The 19,407-nt window shown below is 52.6% G+C and overlaps 1 protein-coding gene across 1 annotated transcript in view; it reads right to left on the minus strand.

Moving 5' to 3' along the window:
* The window catches only part of EVC2 (EvC ciliary complex subunit 2), a gene marked incomplete at both ends in the record, with an annotated part of 49,932 nt that overhangs the window by 20,490 nt on the left and 10,035 nt on the right, over positions 1–19,407 (minus strand). Inside the window, 5 exons of the mRNA XM_084233028.1 lie at positions 641–816; positions 1,312–1,551; positions 4,231–4,555; positions 15,476–15,615; positions 16,553–16,687. Coding sequence (XP_084089154.1) covers positions 641–816; positions 1,312–1,551; positions 4,231–4,555; positions 15,476–15,615; positions 16,553–16,687 — 1,016 coding nt within the window. The remainder of the gene's footprint in view (positions 1–640; positions 817–1,311; positions 1,552–4,230; positions 4,556–15,475; positions 15,616–16,552; positions 16,688–19,407) is intronic.

The raw sequence follows: 19,407 nt of genomic DNA on the forward strand, positions 1-19,407 counted from the left end.
TGAGCAGCAGAACCAGTGGAGGAAACCACGAATCACCCAGAGAAAAGCAACGCACAGCCGTCTTATGTGTCTGGAGCGTCTCGTGACCTGAGAATAGATTCCATCGTTTATGATGAAGCCCCCCAGGGGGTGCCGGGAGGAACACCTGGGCTGAGAGCCTGCCACGGGCATGGCTGCCACGAGGACACTGTGGCCCCAAGACACGCGTCTGCGTTTGGACTTAAATCCGCACGGGGTGGCGCGAGCTCCATCAGAGAACAGGCGGGTCTCCCGCGATGCCACCCCCGGCCTGCGCCTTCAGCTTCTCGCTAAAATGCAGGTTCAGCTCCAGACAATGCAGCGTGGGAGGTGCAACAGCCTCAGGACCGGCCTGGGCTGTGCCCCCTGAACACGAACCACGCGACTGGGGGTCACTGCATGGACGCAGACTGACAAGTCTGACAGACTGTAGATTAGCACCTATAATGCCAAGTCCTATAAAGCAAAGACCCCTCACAGCCCAAGAATTTCCGTTAGGTATGGAGTACAGCAGGCCATGCCTATGATTAGGACAGAGGCAGCTGGTCTTTGATGAGGAATGTTTGGTCAAGGTCAAGGTCAGTTGTTTTCTGCATCCTTAGAGCTGGTTTTCAGGTTTTACCTCTCATGCTTCTGGATGAGGAGGCTCAGCTGGGCGGCAGCGGCGTTCAGAAGGCCTTGCACCCGGGTGTCTGAAGACTGCAAGTTCTGGACCAGGTACTCCCTGTGGCCGAACCTCTTACTCAGGTGGTATCTCTTACTAGCCTGGAAAAAGTCCATTAACTCCTCTACATCCTCCTGTTTGAAAAACAGAAAGTCAAGAAAATATATCAGATTAGAATTGAGAGAAAATTCATTCCGGACAGTTAAAACAGTACATTTTCCAGAGAAAACGCGCAAGAATAGAAGCGGTGGGATTAGCACATTAAACCTCCCTGCCTGAACAAGGCTTAGAAGAAAACCACATGCTGACATGAACCAGGGGCTCTAAGTGCCTTGGGAATGCTAGGCGGGGTTCCGACATGCCACTGCCCTGAGAAACAACGGAAATTTTACTCAGTCGGTCTCTCATCCTTCACCAGTGCACCCCGCTTCCCACATCCAGCTCTGGGCGGTGCCGGGGCTCTGGGTCTACCGGCCACGGGCCTGGTCCCCAGGACGCCACGTTCACGGAGCACTGGCCCAGCGTAGCAGGCGGAAGGCAGGTAGCTCACAGGTGAGCAGCACAGGAGACGGCACCCAGCTAACTCACCCCTCCCCACCCCTAAGACAGAGGAGCCCAAGTCCAGTTACCTGTATCTTGGCGTAATCTTGCAGCAGCGCTTTCACGGCCTCTGGCTGCAGCTCTCCTTTGCAAGCAGCACTTTTGATCTGGGTGAAAAAGAGACTGTGCAGCTCGGTCCTCTGGAACACAGCCAGCTGCCTGCGGGCCTTGGCCACGTCCTCCTCCCGCTGCAGGGTGAGCGACCGGCCCAGCTGCTCCTGCTCCAGGCCGTGCAGGGTCCGCAGGAGGCTGCTGCACTGGGCCGCCGACTGCGGGGAGAGGGGCCGTAAGAGGGGCCCACTGCATACGCATAGTAGCCCTCCACACATGCACAACTGCCCTTGCACACGCGACAGCAGCACTCACACACACGCACAGCTGCCCACACACACACACACACACACACACACAGCAGCATCGGCACACGTGCACAGCAGCCCTCACACACATGCACAGCTGTGCATGCACACGCAACAGCAGCACTCGCACACGCGCACAGCTGCCCACACACACTTGGGCCAGCAGGCCAGGATGAAGCCGCTACGCTCTGAGTAGCTGTCGTCCCTGGACTTTTTATTCCCCAAGTCAGCCTGAGAGCAGGACATTCCCAGGAGTATACACCTGCAAGTCAAATTGCTTGCACAATGGAAACTTCCGTGGGCTGGGCTACCAGGCTCTCAGCTTCCAATCATTGCTCACGCTTCACTTGGGTGAAGAGAAAAATAGTGGCACTTGGGCGCAAGGTGAGACGGCATGGGCCAAAAGGGAGGCTGGAGAGGAGCTGAGAGGTGGCTCCAACGCCTGCGCCTCATGGGGTGGAAGGAGGCCCCTCCACTGAGTTCCCCAAAGCTTCGTGCCCTGGCAGGGACCCACAGCCCTACCGCGGAGGCTGAACCCAAGGCAGCCCCAGATGCACGGCCGTGTGGACGTCCTGAGTGCCCCCCTGAGCCTGGACACACACGTCCATGGTGGAACCAGTGCGCCCAGGTCAGGTGCCCGGTTAGGTTCACACATCCATCTTTCTTTGACAGTATGAAACTCACAGCCCCAAACCTCAGTTTATTTCAATGACTAGGACTGTCTGGAGTGAAATTCATTTAGGATCCCACAATCAGGAGATGCTCACACAAATCCTTAAAAAAGAAAAAGAATCTGTCCTTGTGTAGAATTGCATTTCTGCTGAAGAGTAAAGCATGAGGTAAAGGTATATTTATGTCACCGTGAAATACGCCCTAAAATAAATTTGGACAGGAGTTCCCAATTTCCAAATACACTGCTGTCCTAAGGGGGTCCGGAGACTTGCTGCCCAACCTCTGGCCCAGTTCAATCCTCCTGTGTTAGGGATGACACGATTAGACCCTAAAGCAGGGGATATACCCCCAGACCAAGCAGACAATGTACAGGAAGGAGTGAGGTGGCCTCTTGTGACAGGCAGTAGAGAGTAGTGGGGACTGGGGCAAATCAGAGCTAGCAAGCTCTTTCTACAGGGTCAGCATTACTCAGCCCCCAAGGGGGCTCTGCAGGAATACGGACCCAGTGTGACCGCATCTTTCAGATTTTTTTAAGAGAAGCTGGAAATTTAGATGTTTATATAAAATTCTGTATTTCTAATATTGGCAACAAACCTGCATTTTTAAAGGTACTTTAAAATAATGGTCACTCAACTCAATTCCTTACTGAACTTCTCAATAAAATGGACTTTTCAGGGAACTGAGCCAGGTTTATCCTGGGACTTCACGCACCTAGAAAATCATATCATCCTGTGGAGGGAGTGAGAGAGCATGGGCCAGGAGGGGACACTTTCCTCTGGTTTGAGAGTCACAGGCCTGTGCCAGGCTGTTCTGGAACACGCGCTGTTCACTATGCCGGCTCTACTCCGTCAGCAATGTGAAACTGGGTCACGAAATTATGACTGGACTAAATCATAGTCCCTGTACTCAATTTAGCAAGGCAGGCAAGTTGTAAAAATGCTTTATAAAAATAAACCCATCAGCAATGGCTCAAGTGCAAGACTCCCTGCATTTAAGGAATCTTTGCCGGTAAGACACTGACAGGGGAGGGGGCTGCAGGAAAGGCAAGGGCTCCTGACCTCCTCTTCTCTCAGCAGCAGAGATTCAAAGCAAGCTCTCAGAGCAGGGTCGTGCCTGAGCTGCTTGCAGGAAGCTGGGCAAGTCACTGCCCCCAGCCCCAAGTAGAAAGATCTCACATTCCCCCACTGTTCTTTGTCAGCCTCTTTCAAGGTGACGCTGACTGATGAGGCATGGGTGCAGGGCGCCCCCACTGTGTAAGCCGCAGGGAAACCCTCTCGGAGCACTGCCCAGGCAGACTCTGGTGGAGGAAGCGCTGAGGAGGTTGTGGGGGCCCAGGGGGCGCTCGGGCATGAGGGGGTGGCGAGCAGGGGCTCCAGGATGGAGAGGTAGGTGGACAGGTGAGTGGAAGAGTGGCGGGTGATGAATGCATGTGTGGGTGGGTGGAGGATGGTGGGTGAATGTGGACCTAGCCATGTGTCCACTCTCCACCCACCCGCCCATTCAGAATTTATTTAAGAAGCATTTATTGATCAGGGATTGCCTCGGGCACCAGGGTAGGCAGTGAAGGCACAGAGAAAAGTGAGACAAGGTTCTTACAATTGAAGAAGCACATGGTCTAGTGAAAGGCTCACACCTATAGAGGGAAAGATGCAAGGAAACGTGAGGTGGGTGGATGGGTGGCTGGACAGGCAGGTCACTGCATGGGCGGGTGGCTGGACAGGCAGGTGGCTGCATGGTTGGATGTGACAGACAGGTGTAAAGGTGTCTGGGGGGAAGGACAAATGGATGCAGAGATCGTGGCTGGGCAGAGGGGTGGCTGTGTAGACAGACAGATGCAGGGTGGAGAGCGGGTGGGTGGGTAGAAAATGAGGACTGGGGCCGGGGAGAGCCCACCGCACCTCCCCTCAGGCACCTCACCCTCTCGCTGACGTGCTTCAGCACCTCCTCTGCCTCCTCCGCTGCGGCCATCTCCCTCCGCTGCTGGTGTTCCGTCTTCTTCCTCGCTTCCAGGTCACACTCGGCCGTCAAGGCCACCATCTTCCGGTCGTACTCCTCTTGTATTTCCCTCTCCAGCAACAGAAGCTGCTTCTTGAAGAGAGTACTCATCCTCCTCTCCACCTGGGGGGACAGCTGGCCGCGGCTGGTCAGGTTTCTCAGGAGCAGGGCAATGATGTCCTTGCTGATCTGGGTTCGACAGGCCTCCAGGTCCGAGTCTGCCCGGTTCAGGGTTGCAATCTCCAGCCTGGGGAAAGCCAAGGTCACAAGAACGCCGTCACGCAAGGGAAGAGACCGAGCTCTGAGGCTTCAAACGATTTCTAATGAAGCCTTTCCTTCTTCCTCTTCCCGGCCTCTCCTTTCCTCCTGCCCTCTGCTCCCTCCAGCGGGTGGAAGCCAGAGACGTCAGCAGATGCCACCTCAGCAAATGGACCGGGTAGCACATCAGAGCACTGAGGAACAGAACCAACACGAGCCTTGGTCTTGGTTAACAGGCAGCAGCAGACCAAGGTGGAAATGGAGAGTTACTACACTTGGAGGATTTTAAAGTTGATTTTAATCCTTTTCCAACTACAAATTTATATCTGGACATGGCGACTATATATATTGTGGGGTGCTGGATAGGATCCTAAAGTAGGAAAAGGTATTAGATGAAAATAAGGGAAAGTTGCATGAAGTATAGACTTTAGTTAATCATGATCTTTTGGGTCCTTGATTGCAGCAAAGTCACCACAAAAACGTGTGATGTTCACAGGGGAACTGCACTATGTTCTCGATTTCTCTGTGAACCTCAAACTGCTCTAAAAATAGCCTACATGAGAAGTATTTATGAGCCACTTCACAGGATCTCAGCTTCTAAAGCTTGTGTTGGTGTTGTGCAACTCCACACACTCAGCGTAACACCCAGACTGTACTCTTAACGTGGGCGAATTCTCTGGTGTGTTAATTATAGCTCCATTCAGCTACACAAAGATGCAAAGGAACAATTAACTGATGTTCATCAGAGAAACTGGAAAACAAAGACAAATAGAAAGACTTCATTCACCTAGGTCATCTGTCTGTGAGAACCCATGCAGCCATTCTGTCCTTCCAGTGTTTTCTCTAAGCATGACGTGCCATAAAGGTGCACTGTTCATGCCAGTACAATTTTGTTTTCTCTTTTGTCAAATTAACATTGGAACAGGCACCTGCAGGGTATTTAGAATTGGTGAGTTTCTGATGTTTTCTAGTTGCACATTCGGGCTAATTGCAAAATGCATCTGATTGTAAAAACAGAAGACAAGAAAACTTCATTATAGAAATTCTCCTGATGTCATCATTACCCATCTTGAAAAGCTGTCGCTATTTACCAAACTTCTAATGACTCCCTTTGATACTTGTGTCAGCATTTTGAAGGAAGTCTGATTTGTCATTTTTACCTGTAAACTCCTCTGTGCATCTTTAACTGCATACAAACATGCGCGGACCCTTCCCTTTGTAACGTTACCATTGTTTTCTCTAACCTTGGATGACTATATCACATTATTTTATGTTATTTAAAGCATTAACAGTAATTTCAATAATTAATATCAAAAACTATTCAGAGTACCTCAAGTGTCCCCAAATGATTTATAGTTCAAGTTTAATTCACGACCTAGACAGAGTGCCACCATGTCCTTCAGGTCCACCTTATCCTATGACTTCTGTCCTCCCACTCTGTTCAGCCACTGCTCTCCTGCAGAGACCAGGTCATTTGCAACAGACTCTATGCTGGGGTCTGTGCTATCCTTATTTTTCGAACTCCTGTATTTCCTGCAAACTACTGTTTAGATCAGAAGACTTGATTGGGTCAGTTCAGTGTTGTCCTAAACCTGAGAGGGGGCACCTGGGATAGCCTACTAGTCAGCTGCCCAGATTGTGCCTGGGGCAGCCTGCAATCAACCTCCACAGCTCCAGACTGAGCAAAGGCAGTCCTCCTGATCAACCAGAGCAGACTAGAGGCTGAGTCCAGGCAGGCCACCTGGTCGACATTAGCAGCCTCAGGCCTGAGTACTGCAGACCTTCTGATTGAACTGAACTGGCTACAGCTGAGTAGAGGCCGGTCACAAAGTCAAACTTGGCAGCCTCTAGGCTTGGCCCTGGGAAGACAACTGGATGAAGTCAGCAGCCTCCAGACTAAGTCCATGAGGGCCTCCTAGTTGACCTCAGAAGCCTCCAGGGCCTGGGGAAGACGCCTGGTAAAACGTAGAGGTCTCCGGCAGAGACCATACCAGCCTCCCAGCGACCTCGGAAGGCTCTAGGCTGGGTCCAGAGGAGCCTGCTGGTACACCTTCACAGCCTCCAGGCTCAGCAAAGGTAATCGGCCTGGTCGACCTCGGCAGGCTCCAGGGTGAATCCAAGCTGACCTCCTGGCCTTCCTCAGCAGCCTCTAGGCTGTGGCCAGGGCAGCCTGCTGGTTGACCTCAGCAGGCAACAGGTTCAGTCGAGGCCGGCCTCCTGGTCTGCCCCAGGAGCCTCTAGGCTGTGGCAGGGGCAGGTTGCTGGTCGACCTCGGCAGGTAACAGGATGTGTCCAGGCTGCCTCCTGGTCTACCTCAGCAGACTCAAGGCTGTAACAGGGGCAGCCCCCTGCTTGAACACAGCAGCCTCTAAGCTGTGGCCAGGGCGCCTGCTGGTCGACCTCGGCAGGCACCAGGCTGAGTCCAGGCTGGCCTCCTGCTCTGCCCCAGCAACCTCTAGGCTGTGGCTGGGGCAGGCTGCTGGTCAACCTAGGCAGGTAACAGGCTGAGTCCAGGGTGGCCTCCTGGTCTACCTCAGCAGCCTCTAGGCTATATCCAGGGCAGCCTGCTGGTCAACCTCGGCAGGCACAGACTGAGTCTAGGGCAGCCACCTGGTCTACTTCAGCTGCCTCAAGGCTGTAACCGGGGGCAGCCTCCTGCTCGACTTCAGCAGCCTCTAGGCTGTGCCCTGCACAGCCTGATGGTCAATCTCAGCAGGCAACAGGCTGAGTCCAAGCCAGCCTTCTGGTTGATATCAGCAGGCAACAGGCTGAGTTCAGGCCGCCTCCTGGTCTACCTCAACAACCCCTAGGCTGTGGCCGGGGCAGCCTGCTGGTCGACCTCAGCAGGCAACAGGCTGAGTCCAGGACAGCCCCCTTGTCTACCTCAGCAGCCTCAAGGCTGTAACCGGGGCAGCCTCTAGGTTGTACCTGTCCCAGCCTGCTGATTGACCTCGGCAGGCAGCAGGCTGACTCCAGGCCAGCCTCCTAGTGGTCTCAGCAGCCTCTAGGCTATGCCCAGGGCAGCCTGCTGGTTGACCTTGGGAGGCAGCAGGTTGACTCCAGCAGGCCTGTTTGTCTACTTCAGCAGCCTCTAGGGAGTACCCAGATCAGCCTGCTGGTCCACCTCGGAAGGTTCCATGCTAGGTTTATCCTGGCTTCCTGGTCTATCTCAGCAGCCTCCAGGCAGTGCCCAGGGCAGCCTTCGGGTCCATTTCCACAGCCTTCAGGGTGAGTAAAGGCAGTACTCCTGGTCAACCTTCGTAGCTTCCAGGCCGTGTTCATGCAGGCCTCCTGTTCAACCTCAGCAGCCTCTAGGCTGGGCCCTGAGCAACGGGCTAGTCAACCTCCATGGCCTCCAGGCTGAGAAAAGCAGTCCTCCTGGTCGACCATTGGCGGACTCAGGCTGAGCACATTCATCTTTTGCTGGACCTCGGCCGCCTCCAGGCTCAGCCAGTACTGGCTACCTGTTCCACCTTGTTATCCTCTAGCCTGAGCCATGTTTGTCTCAATGATGGCCCTCAGGAGTCTCCAAAATGTCCCTGGGGCCACTTGACTGGTTGACTCACCATCTTTCTGGCTGAGCCATTGCCCCCTGTAGGATCAGCTGGATAGCTGTCTACCTCCATGAAAGAGATGATCTATTAATCCCTGAGACTTGAGTCCACATAACAGCTCTGAAAATCTATTATCCTTGTGGGGTCTAGTAGCATGGCAGGGACTCATTTGGGCCTGTCACATCCATTCCCCCACTGTGGGCTTAGATGGTCAGCAGGCTTGGCGGGTGCTGACGTGAGCCTACACCTGCAGCTCTCTTCCATCCCTTCACCGTGTGCTCTGCCCATGCTTCCACCTGTAGTTGTTAGATCCCTGGTTTCACCAGGGGCTGCATGCACAATTTCTAACTCTATAACTTCTGAATTTTTAAGCCGAGGTACTTCACAAAGGACTTTTCCTTGGCCATGCAGAATTTCTGACCTAAGGCTCACCAAGAGGATAGATGTTTGATTATTTGCTAATTCAAGGGTCAGAAAAGCAGCTTTCACAGTGACAAGTTTAGACCTGCTTGCTGATTTGTTTATTTTCTGGGTTCGTTTTAGTGGGAGGACTAGTAGCTGTTAATAAGACTCTCTGAAACTCCCTGACAATCTGAGCTTTGGCTGACTTTTACCTGGAAACTTCATCAGGGGAAGCACAGCACGTATGTCACTAGGACACACGGCTTGTGGCTAAAATGACATGGGTCAGTAAATTACATCTGATGGCAGAACCTGTAAAGGAACCATAAATACCTAGCTGGGAAGCCAATTCTGAACTTCCCCAAGGCAACTGACTCTGGGAACAGGGAGTGTGCCTTGTGGGGACCTTGGAAGCTTTGCTTGTGCCTGACTTCAAGAAGCAGCGGCAGCTGTGGGGATGAAGCTTTGAAGCCAGACCTGCTCAATATGGATTATCCCTCCTGTATCTGCAGATGGAGGAAGGGGCGACAAGCCAGGGCATGTGGGCAGCCTCCAGAGGCTGAACAAGGCAAGGGAGCACATTCCACCCTAGAGCTGACACAGTAGTTTTTTTCTAGTAAGGCCCATTTTGAACTTTGACCTCCAGAACCACAGAATAATCTGTTTGCATTGCTTTAAGTCACCAAGATTGTGGTAACTTGTTACAATTAAATTTGAAGTTCATACACCTTATCTGACCATCCTACCCATGCATCATCATTCATCCATTCATTTATTAACTTACACCCTAAAATGCGGTGTCTGTGTCAAGTGAACGGCAGGTGCTTTGCTGTGTCTGAAATGGGATAACAGACTTGCTGTGTCTGAAATGGGATAACAGACTTGTTGTCAAATGAGTAACAGACTTGCTCTCAAAGCCTCTCACCTCAGGGGGCCGGGAAAGGGTTTTGTTCCCCACAGCATAATGTTCCCCACCTCACAGGTGTGAGCAGGGTAAAGAAAGATAAGCACTAGAAAGTGCATGGTGTGGAGTCTGGTTCCAAGTAACTGTAGCCCCCACTCTTTGCTCTTCTCTGCCCTGGGATACTGGCTGTGGGGTGCATTCCACGCCGGGCTCGCCCTTTCTCATCACCTGGGAGAACAATCTCACGTCACTTTCATGTCAAAGTGTTAATGATAACCACCATGGATAAAGCTTCGAGAAGTGAAGTCAGGGAGTTTCAAAGTCACAAAGGAATGAAAAATGGCCCTTTAAACCACATAAAATGCTGTGCAATGAACGAAGCTAAGGCTGTCTGCTAATTTCCCAAAAGGCCAGGAAGAACAAAATGAGCCCCAAGAACAGGGCTGACCTGCAGGAGGGGCACACCTGAGTCTCCTCACCCCCGAGGCGTTTTTAATTAGTAAAACAACAAGAGCTGCGGTTGCCACCCTCCTCTACCTGTTGCTCACGCCTCCATGAGACAGACAGACAGACATTCTGAATGACTCTGGCCGGCCTGGTTTGCAAGATTCCAAGACGGCTTTCCCAGGGAACATTCCTCCCCTCAGGTCGCACAGACCCGAGACAGAGCAGGTGGTGCTGCGGGTCTAGGGCCCAGGGACTGAGCGATCTCTAACAGCTGCAAAGTGGGGGGAAAGGGCTGACTGCACGTCAGCTGGGCGGGGGTGTGGGGCTTCCCTCTTCTCCCATTCCCCCGCCAGGAGCCAAGTGGAGGGGGACAGGCCCCTGACCCCGGCTGGCCTCCCCCACGGCAGATTTCATAAGGAGGCTGCAGGGTCTCGCGAAGCGTGCAGGGAAAGGCCCTCCTCCTCCACCCTCACTTTGCAAAGCAATAAAAGCAACAGGTGACTCCGGGCCCAGCTGGAGAGCGGGCTGACCACTGGGCTCGGTACTCGAGGTCAGGAGGAGATGGGGCTCCTCGCCACCCCGCTCAAACAGGCCCAGCAATTGAGGTCGCTTATGCCTTTTATTTCTAAGAAAGCCCCGCGAGGACGAGGACGAATGAATCTCGCGGCCGCTGGCGGGTGTGGGCAAGCTGAGGCCTGTGTCACACGAGCCCCGTCACGCAGCGAGGGCTCCTGGGCCGCGGTGACTCACTCCCGGCAGGGGCAGGCGCTGGGCTGCCCAGACCTGCCTGCGCGGGCTCGCTGGGCTGTATTTATGCGTGAATTGTTTCTCCCTGTGGATGGTGGGCACGTGGGGGGTCCCCGCTTTGCCTGGGTTCCTCCCCAGCACCATCCCTGCATGGCGCCAGACGCCCAGCAGGAGCTCAGTAAACATCTTTGTTTTTTAATACCGCTGATAGAGGGAGTCATTCCTGGGTACAGAACTCCTCCAAGAAACCCTCACCTTGCCAGAAGACGACAGCGTGGTTGCCATGGAAACCAGCTGGCTGCTCTCCACTACCACCAACTTCGCACACTGGGTGAGCTCTGACTTCGATCCTTCCAGAATCCAGACCAGCCTAGACAGTTTAGCCTTATGCTGGGCCGGGGTGTGGAGGGGGTCGAGGGTGTCTGCTCCCCTCTCCAGAGCCTAGGCCCCTCCCTCAACACCCACCCAGCGTCCAGGCCCTTGAAGTCTCTCTCTGCACCTTCTGAGGACATCAGGCCTCACCCCTCACCCAGCAGCAGGGCCCTCTGCTGTATCACCCCCCGGAGACTGAAGTGACTCCTGCCCTTTATTTATTTTTTTTAATTTTTTTTTTATAGAGGCATGTTTTTTATTTATTTGTTTGTTTGTTTTGTTTATACATGCACTGGGTACAGTCAGAAGCGCGGGAGGGCGAGAGAATTCACCAGAGCCAGAGCGGGGAGCAGAGCAGGCAGAAGGACCGAAGGACACTGCTGAGGGGAGCAGCGGGCGGCAGGAGAGGTCTGCGCGCCATGCGGAACCCTCCTCCGGTGGCCGGGGAGCAGCTGGGGATTGAACCGGCGCCGCAGAGGCTGCGGGCAGCTTTGCAACCCAGCGCTCAACCGCTGCGCCACCGGGGAGGCCCGACCCCTGCCCTTTAACAGACACTGTGGGCCTTGGCGCCCGCGGCTCCGGGCAGGGGGTGGGACTGTACCCTGTGGAAGCCCCACGAGGACAGAAACCCAGACTCTGCTGACCTCAGCCAGGCGACCGCCGCGCTTGGCACAGAAGGGCCTCAGCCAGGATCTGCCGAAGCACCTAATCAATCCATCCATTTTTAAACCATCACACGCATGAACGCACACCTAGGGAAGGAACAAAGACCCTCAGGTGAGTCATTTCATCTTCCTGGGCTTCGGGGTTTTAGACACAAGGAACAAAATCGCTTCTCTGCAGTGTTTGTAAGGAATAAAAAGGACAGCAGCGGTGACAACAAAACCACGCCTCATACAGCCGGCACCTGGGAACGCCTCAGCACACGCTTTCAAAGGCTCCATTCAGCAGCACTCCGAAGCCTGCTCCACACAAGCCTGCGACAGAGCGCCCAGAAAGCGACGTGGGCCGCACCGGGAGGGGGCGCCCTCCCCCCGCGGACAGGATGTGAGCTGGGCTGGGCCTCCTCTCTTCTCTGATTTTTCTTTGCCTCTCTGGGAAAATCTAAGCTTGATATTTTTTAAAAAGCCACTTTGTCACTACAAGTGTGATTTGAGAGCACCAGGTCCGGGTCCAAATCTATCACCACTGTGTGACTTCAGCCAAAAACACTAAGCCTCTCCGAGCGTCCGCTTCCCGGTTGAAAAAGTGAGTCGCTGAGAATTTAGTAAGATGGCAGGGGGTGACATGTGCGGTCAGGCCTGAGCAGACCTGAGCTGAAATGCTGTGGGGGCTCTACGCTGCCAGAGCTTCTATGACCAGCTGGAGCTGCCCAGCTCCTCCTGCCTCCCCTTCCAGCACGCCATGGCTGAGCCACCTCCATGCTGACAACAGTCAAGAAATCTGATCTAGGGCCTCCCCGGTGGCGCAGCGGTTGAGCGCTGAGCTGTGAAGCCGCCCGCAGCCTCTGCAGCGCTGGTTCGGTCCCCAGCTGCTCCCCGGCCACCGAAGGAGGGTCCCACATGGCGCGCAGACCTCTCCTGCCGCCCACTGCTCCCCTCAGCAGTGTCCTTCGGTCCTTCTGCCTGCTCTGCTCCCCGCTCTGGCTCTGGTGAATTCGCTCACCCTCCCGCGCTTCTGACTGTACCCCGTATATGTATAAATAAATAAATAAATCTTTAAAAAAAAAAATCTGATCTAAATCAAAGGAAATATTCCTTCCTCAAATCCTCCTCGTGTGAGGCAGCCTAGGAGTGAATGATGGAAGCGCTAAGCCAGCAAGCCAACCCAGCTTTTGTCCACGATCAATCAGCCAGATGGAGCAGGGTTATGACTCTGATGGGTGAGAAATGAAATGGCCACCAAGGCACCGAACGGCACATGCAGGATCCCAGCTGAGCCTGAGAATTACAGATGGGATAAGCTATATGCTAGGGAAAAAAAGCTATTTTTAGCGGAGAGACAATCACAGATTTCCATGCAAAGCAAGCCCTGACATTCTGAGTGGCATTTTCTTTCTGTGAGCTCCGAAACCTGACTGCAGTCGAGATGGAAAGATTAAAAATAATGGACCATGCTCCGATTAAAATTAAATCGCCCGTCCCTGGCATGAGCACCCAACCCATGGGCCCTGAAACAGAACAGACATTCAATAAATATTGAACATCGGAGGGAAGGGGAGGCGGGACGCCCAGGAATAAATTTAGCTCTCAGACTGCGCTTCTCACGTCACACTTGGTAATCAATGTTAAACACCCTTCAGGCAAATCACGGTTGCTCCCAAGGAGAAATAAACAGAAAATTCCAGAGCTGCTAAATGATTTACAGCATCAAGAATAACATCTTGGTAACCTCCACCCCGACTGCACCCGAGCACCAGGCCGCAAGCCCCGCTGCCGTGAGTCACTGCGTGAGATGTCACACGGGGACGGGCTCTCATACGTCATCACTTCTTGAATTAGGTGGGTGCCCTCCCTCGTCCGAACACGGGGTGCAAGCCAAGAGTCAGAATGTGTCTGGTCTGCTTTTGTGAAAAGGCTGAGCCCAGAAAAAATGCTGTCCTGTGATAAAGCATTTGGAACCTGCTGTTTAAGCCGTGTCAACTCTTGAGATTTGTGACTTTCTAAAACTCCCAATTTCCAGAAGAAAAGCTCTAAATAGAAAAGGTGAATTTTAAAGCCCTCTTGGTCTCCCTCAACGCAGAGCTAGCATCACTCGGGGACCTGGCCCGGGCTCCTACCTGGATTTCATCTGTAGAAACCCTCAAACGTGCCGTGTCCCTCCTGGCCGAGGAAGGCGTAATTTCCACGGAAAAGCTCAAAATTCGGGCAACATTCCCAGCGCTCACTGGAGGCCTTTCCTGGGCTGGAATCCTCACTCTTGATCCTTTAATGAACTCACTTAATTTTGCCTGCCTCAATTAATTTTAGTTGACAAGCGAACACGAAGGAGAATGATGCTTTCTTGTTTCCCAGGACTAAGCACTGGCAGAAGGTGGACAAGCTCTCAACGTGCAAATGAAATATCTGGGCGTGCAGCACATGAATGAAATCATGTCGCTCTACTTTTCATGGGATGATTTGGAAGAAAACGGACCTCGAGCTAGGAAGTGTGTTGATCACACCCGCTCGTGCCTCGTCACGGGGAGACACTGAGTGATGCTGCCGGGAGCCGCCCCTCTCCTGCCCCCCACTCCCCCGGCCTCGGGCATCCTCTCGGTGTTCAGTCACAGCGTGTAGCACGGAGTCAAAACTACCCAGATATGCGAGATGAGAAAAGAGGATCACAAAGAGGAACAGACGGTGCACAGAGAATGGGTCAAGAAAATGAAATTTTCTTTAAAGTAATGAAACTTTAAAGAGACTTTAAAAAAGCTACGCTGAGCACATTTAAGGAAATAAAATGCAAGATTGAGAGTTTTCGTAGACAACTGGAAACTGACACAAGGAAACGCCCAAAGAAATCATTTGTGAATGCTGCTGGAAAGGCAAGGAGGAAAGGCCGAGCTGATGAACCTTATCGCGTGAGGCCAGGTGGCGGTGCGGCCGTGCGCCCCGCAGAGACCTCGTGGACGGTGCCGCCCACTGGCCAAGAGCTTGGACGCAGGAGCCGGCCTGGCTGGCTTTGAAATCTGGCCTTCCCATTTACGAGCCCGTGCCCCGGGCACAGTCCTTAACTTCAAGTCCTCATCTGGGAGATGGTAAACGGCTCAGGTGCTCAGAGCCCCGCCCAGTGGGGTTGTTGAGAGGATTCTATGAACCAGCCCTTGCAAAGTTCTTAGAACAGCGCCTGGCCCTCTGAGTTAGTGTGCATAGCAGCACAGGACAAGTATTTCTACAACACATAAAAAGAACGGAACTCAGCAAACAACCACATCCCCTCGCCCGCTCTCTCCCCGCTGCCTCTCACTCCGCACCACGATACGCAACACCCACCCCACACGTGTGTCCGCCATGACGGCTACTGACCTCTCACCAGCAATCCTGCTCATTTTCATTTCCTCTTCTCACATCTGTTCTTTCTTCTCACTGCCTGCAAGGACTCTCCTCCCTTAATGCACTGGGAAAGCGTCTTCCAATGCTTCAAGAATTAATTAAAATATCACCTCCTCTGAGAAGCATTTCCATGACTGTCTCAGAGGTAATAACCTCCTCTTCTGGGCTCAGCTGGCCTAATCTTCCCTTTGGCACAGCATTCATCAAACCTTTATGGCCCCTCCTGTTTATGGATCTGTGTCCCCATTAGATTAGACTGCCACCGTCCTATGGCGCAGACCATGCCAACTCAACCCTTTTCCAAATGCCAAGTTCTGGGCATAGACGTTGGTATAACTACTGAGTGAAAAATGCATGAATGGATGAACAAATATATGAAACACGCTCAGTGTCTGCCCCCATGCCACTCATGACATCCCTGGAAACAAAACGTGACTCAGAGCTCTTACTCTTCCAAGGCCTGAAGCATGCCCTCCGGGTCCTCCGAACACAGAATGTCCATCATTTGGTCATTGAGGGCAAGATCCTCACTCACACCGTCGGCTGAGGCAAACTGGGAGTGCTCCAGCTTGTTCTCGTGATGCTGAACCTTCGAGAGAATTTCAGAACAAATAAGTGAGTAGACCTTCTTGGGAATGTCACACGCTGGAAGTCACGCAGCCAGGGAACTTGACTGGCCCCACCACGTGTAAGCAGGGTCAACCCAGGCAAGACCCTGTATTTCCCCAAGCCTCCATTTTCTCATCCAAAAAATGGGATCCTAATTCCAAAAGCCCTACACAGACTTGCTATGTGGATGAAATGAAGCCATGGGTGATACATCACCACAGCACCGTCATCACCATCACCTTCAGAACCATCACCACCATCATCACCATCATCATCATCACCACCACCATCCCCATCATCATCATCAAAATCATCATCATCACCACCATTATCATCATCATCACCACAATCCCCATCCCCATCCCCATCATCAAAATCCCCATCCCCATCCCCATTCCCCACCACTATCCCCATCCCCATCATCAAAATCAGCATCTTCACCATCACCACCATCATCACCACCACCATCACCACCATCATCACCACCACCATCACCATCATCATCATCACCAATGCTGTCATCATCACATCATCATCATCATGTACAGGAAAATCACAGCTGTCAGGTGAACCTCAACCTGGATGAAGTGAGACCCAAAGAGTTTTTTCTACAGGAGCTGAATTGAGATGTGGCCTGGATACCAGGCTCACCACAGACCACAGACCAGGTGTTCTCAACTCTGGCCATTGACTAGGAAAATCCAGGGAGCTTTTAAAAGTGACTAATGGAGGGGATGCAGCCCAGGATAGTGGGCCTGAGGCCCAGCAGGGGAACCCAGACATGCGCGTGCATTCCTCCAGAGCTCCCCGGGGTTCTCACATCGATCAGGTTGAGACCCTGTGAACAGGAAGGTGAGCTTCGACCTCGCATCCGCCACAGCCAACCCACCCCCAGAGGAAGATGCCCTGAGACCCACCTGGCGCCTGCTGAGTATGGTCCCCGTCCAGCACTGGCAGCGAAGCATGGAGAACAGTACCAGGCAGGTCAGTGCCAGGGAGATGAGAAAGGCTGAGAAGAAGCCTGCAGCATGAAGGCCGTGGTTGGGTAGCACCTGCAGGGATGAGAGCGAGGGCTGCATTCCTGCTCACTCTTGACAGTGGTGACAGGAGGGTCACCATGGCAGCTTGGACTGGATGCAGCAGACCCGCCCTGGTGGGTCTGCCACCTGCTGCAGGCTGCTTTCCTGAGATGGTTGCAGGGCTTGGGCCAGAGCTGTCTCGTGGCCAGGCCTCCACAGACGAGCACTTGAAGGAGTTGGAGCCTGCTGGCTTGCACATAGTAGGACCATCTAAACCAGGCCTTGCTCCCATTTTTGGCCACACGCTACCTCTGACCCAGGCCTCCTCCTGTCCCAGGTAAGGCCAGCAACAGCACCGAGGGTGAGCTCAGGACTCCAGCAGCTGGTGCAACGCCCACCTCTGCACGTAATGGCCATGTGGCCTCAAGGAACCACATCCCCTGGCACCCTGCTCCTTCGCTGCTGAGACAGAGGTCCTAGTCCTCTAAGAGGTGTGGTCCTCGGTTTAAACAGAAACACTCTGACACGGAAACAATGAAGTACTGGACGCCCACAGATGGAGGACCGGACCAGGGCGGAATACTACGCAGACCTGCGGAAGGAGGGAGTGTGTCACTATTGCCAGAGGGAATGCGCTCGAGCTGACGCTGTGTCTGTGTCGTGAAAATGACAACGGCCAACACTGGGTGTACACAGCGGGCCGTGCCCCGAGGCAAAATCCTTACAGAAACTACCGGACACTACTAAACAAACGGAAGCTTCTGAGTGTAGGGGGAGGAGAAAGGGGCAAAGCCTTCCCCCTGGCCACGAGGACGGTGGGGCTGTGAACATGGTTGGCACAAGGGTCTTTTGGACCCTGCATTCCATTCCTCCGGGTACACTCCCAGAAGTGGGGGCTTGGGACCTTCCAGCGCTTCCATTTTTGACTTTTCTTTGAGTCACATCACACTGTTTTCCAGAATGATCTCACCATTTTGCATTGCTAACAGCTGTGCACACAAAGGTTTTCATTTTCCCACACTCCTGCCGACGCGTCACGTGCTCCCTGCCACTTTCATGTCTTCCGCGGAGTCTAGTCAAGCCCTTTGCCCAATTTTTAATCTGATTGGCTATTTTTTTATTGTTGCGATGCTAACCCCCACTCATGCCTAAGATCAGCAAACGCCACTGTGGTGCTATCAGGAGGCCGGGCCTCATGAGGGGGACCAGGCCCCACAAGGTGGCACAGGCAGCAGAGACAGGCAGCAGTCTCCCGGCGAGACAGCAGGGAGACTGTCTACAGTGTGGGGAGGGGAAGGGGTGGGCCCCAGACCTGCTGGCAGTGTGATGTGGGCCTTTCCAGCCCCAAGAACTGCCAGGGATAAATGTTACTCATGTCACCCGCTTCTAGAAATGCATTACAGCAGCCCACACTAAGACACGGTTTCTCTACGGAGAGTAAAGCTTTCCCAGATGTGTGATCACGGGCCTTCCCCACCCCACAGGCTGCCTTTTCACTTGGTCGATGGTGTCCTTTGATGCACAGGTTCTGTTTTTTTTTCCTTATAATTTTAATTTATAATTTTATTTTTTGCATAGAAGAACTGGGGTGTAGGCCAGAGGTGCAGGAGGTGAAAGGACTGAGCAGAGACAGAGCGGGGAGCAGAACGGGCAGACTGACTGAAAAACACTGCTGAGGGGAGCAGCGGGGAGACAGGAGGGGTCTGCTGCACCGTGTGGCTCAGCTCCCTGGCCAGGGATTGAACTCAGGCCTCACCGGTGATAGCGCTGAGACTTAACCCCACGCCACTAGGGAGGCCCCTTTGATGCACAGCTCTTAATTTTGATGTCCTGCATTGATCTATTTTATCTTTTATTGTTGGCGTGATAAGAAATCATTGCCAAATCCAATTCATGGAATCTTCCCTGTGTTTTTTCTAGTTGTTTTACAGTTTTAGGTTTTACGTGTAAGTCACTGGTCCTCTCCACGAGTTAATTCTGTATATGGCGTTAGGTTAGGGTCCAACTTCATTTTTCTTTTTTTTTTTTTTTGCACATGGATACCCAGCACCCCGACATCACTTGTTGAAATGACTGTCCTTTCTACAGAGAATGGTCTTGACACCCTTGTTGAAAATCCTTTGACCACAGCTTGCCATCTGTCTGTCTGTCTTGACACCCTCACCCCACGCACTGACTACTGCAGCTTTGTAGGAAGTTTTGAAAACAAGACGTATGACACCCCGACTCTTCTGTTTCCAGCTTGCTCTGGCTATCTGGGCTCCAAGAGATTCCACATGCATTTTAGGATGGCTTTTTGGAATTTTTGACACTAACGTAGTGAGCCTGTCGATAACACAGATTCTTTCCACCTGTGTCCACGGAATGACTTTCCACTTATTTGTATCCTCTTTTATTTCTCTCAGCAACATTTTGTAGTTTTCAGTGTACAAGCCAGCACTCTGCCTCTCGGGTAAATTTATTCCTAAGTATCTTATTCTTGATGCTATTGTAAATGAAATTGTTTTCTTAATTTCCTTTTGGGATTGCTCATTGTTAGTCCATAGAGATGCAACTGATCTTTGTGTGTTATGTTTCTAATTTAAATGCTTATGGGCTACTGTAATATTTTTAAAGAAGGTACAAGACTATAGACACGATAAAATCCCATTTCATTGAAATAGAAATTATACACGTATACATATACACGTGTAATCTACGAAGAATTCCTCTAGAATTTTGTTGAGTGTTTTCTCTTTATGTTTCTGTGTTTT

The sequence above is a fragment of the Talpa europaea genome (genome assembly GCF_964194135.1).
Source record: "Talpa europaea genome assembly, chromosome: 5".
NCBI lineage: Eukaryota > Metazoa > Chordata > Mammalia > Eulipotyphla > Talpidae > Talpa > Talpa europaea.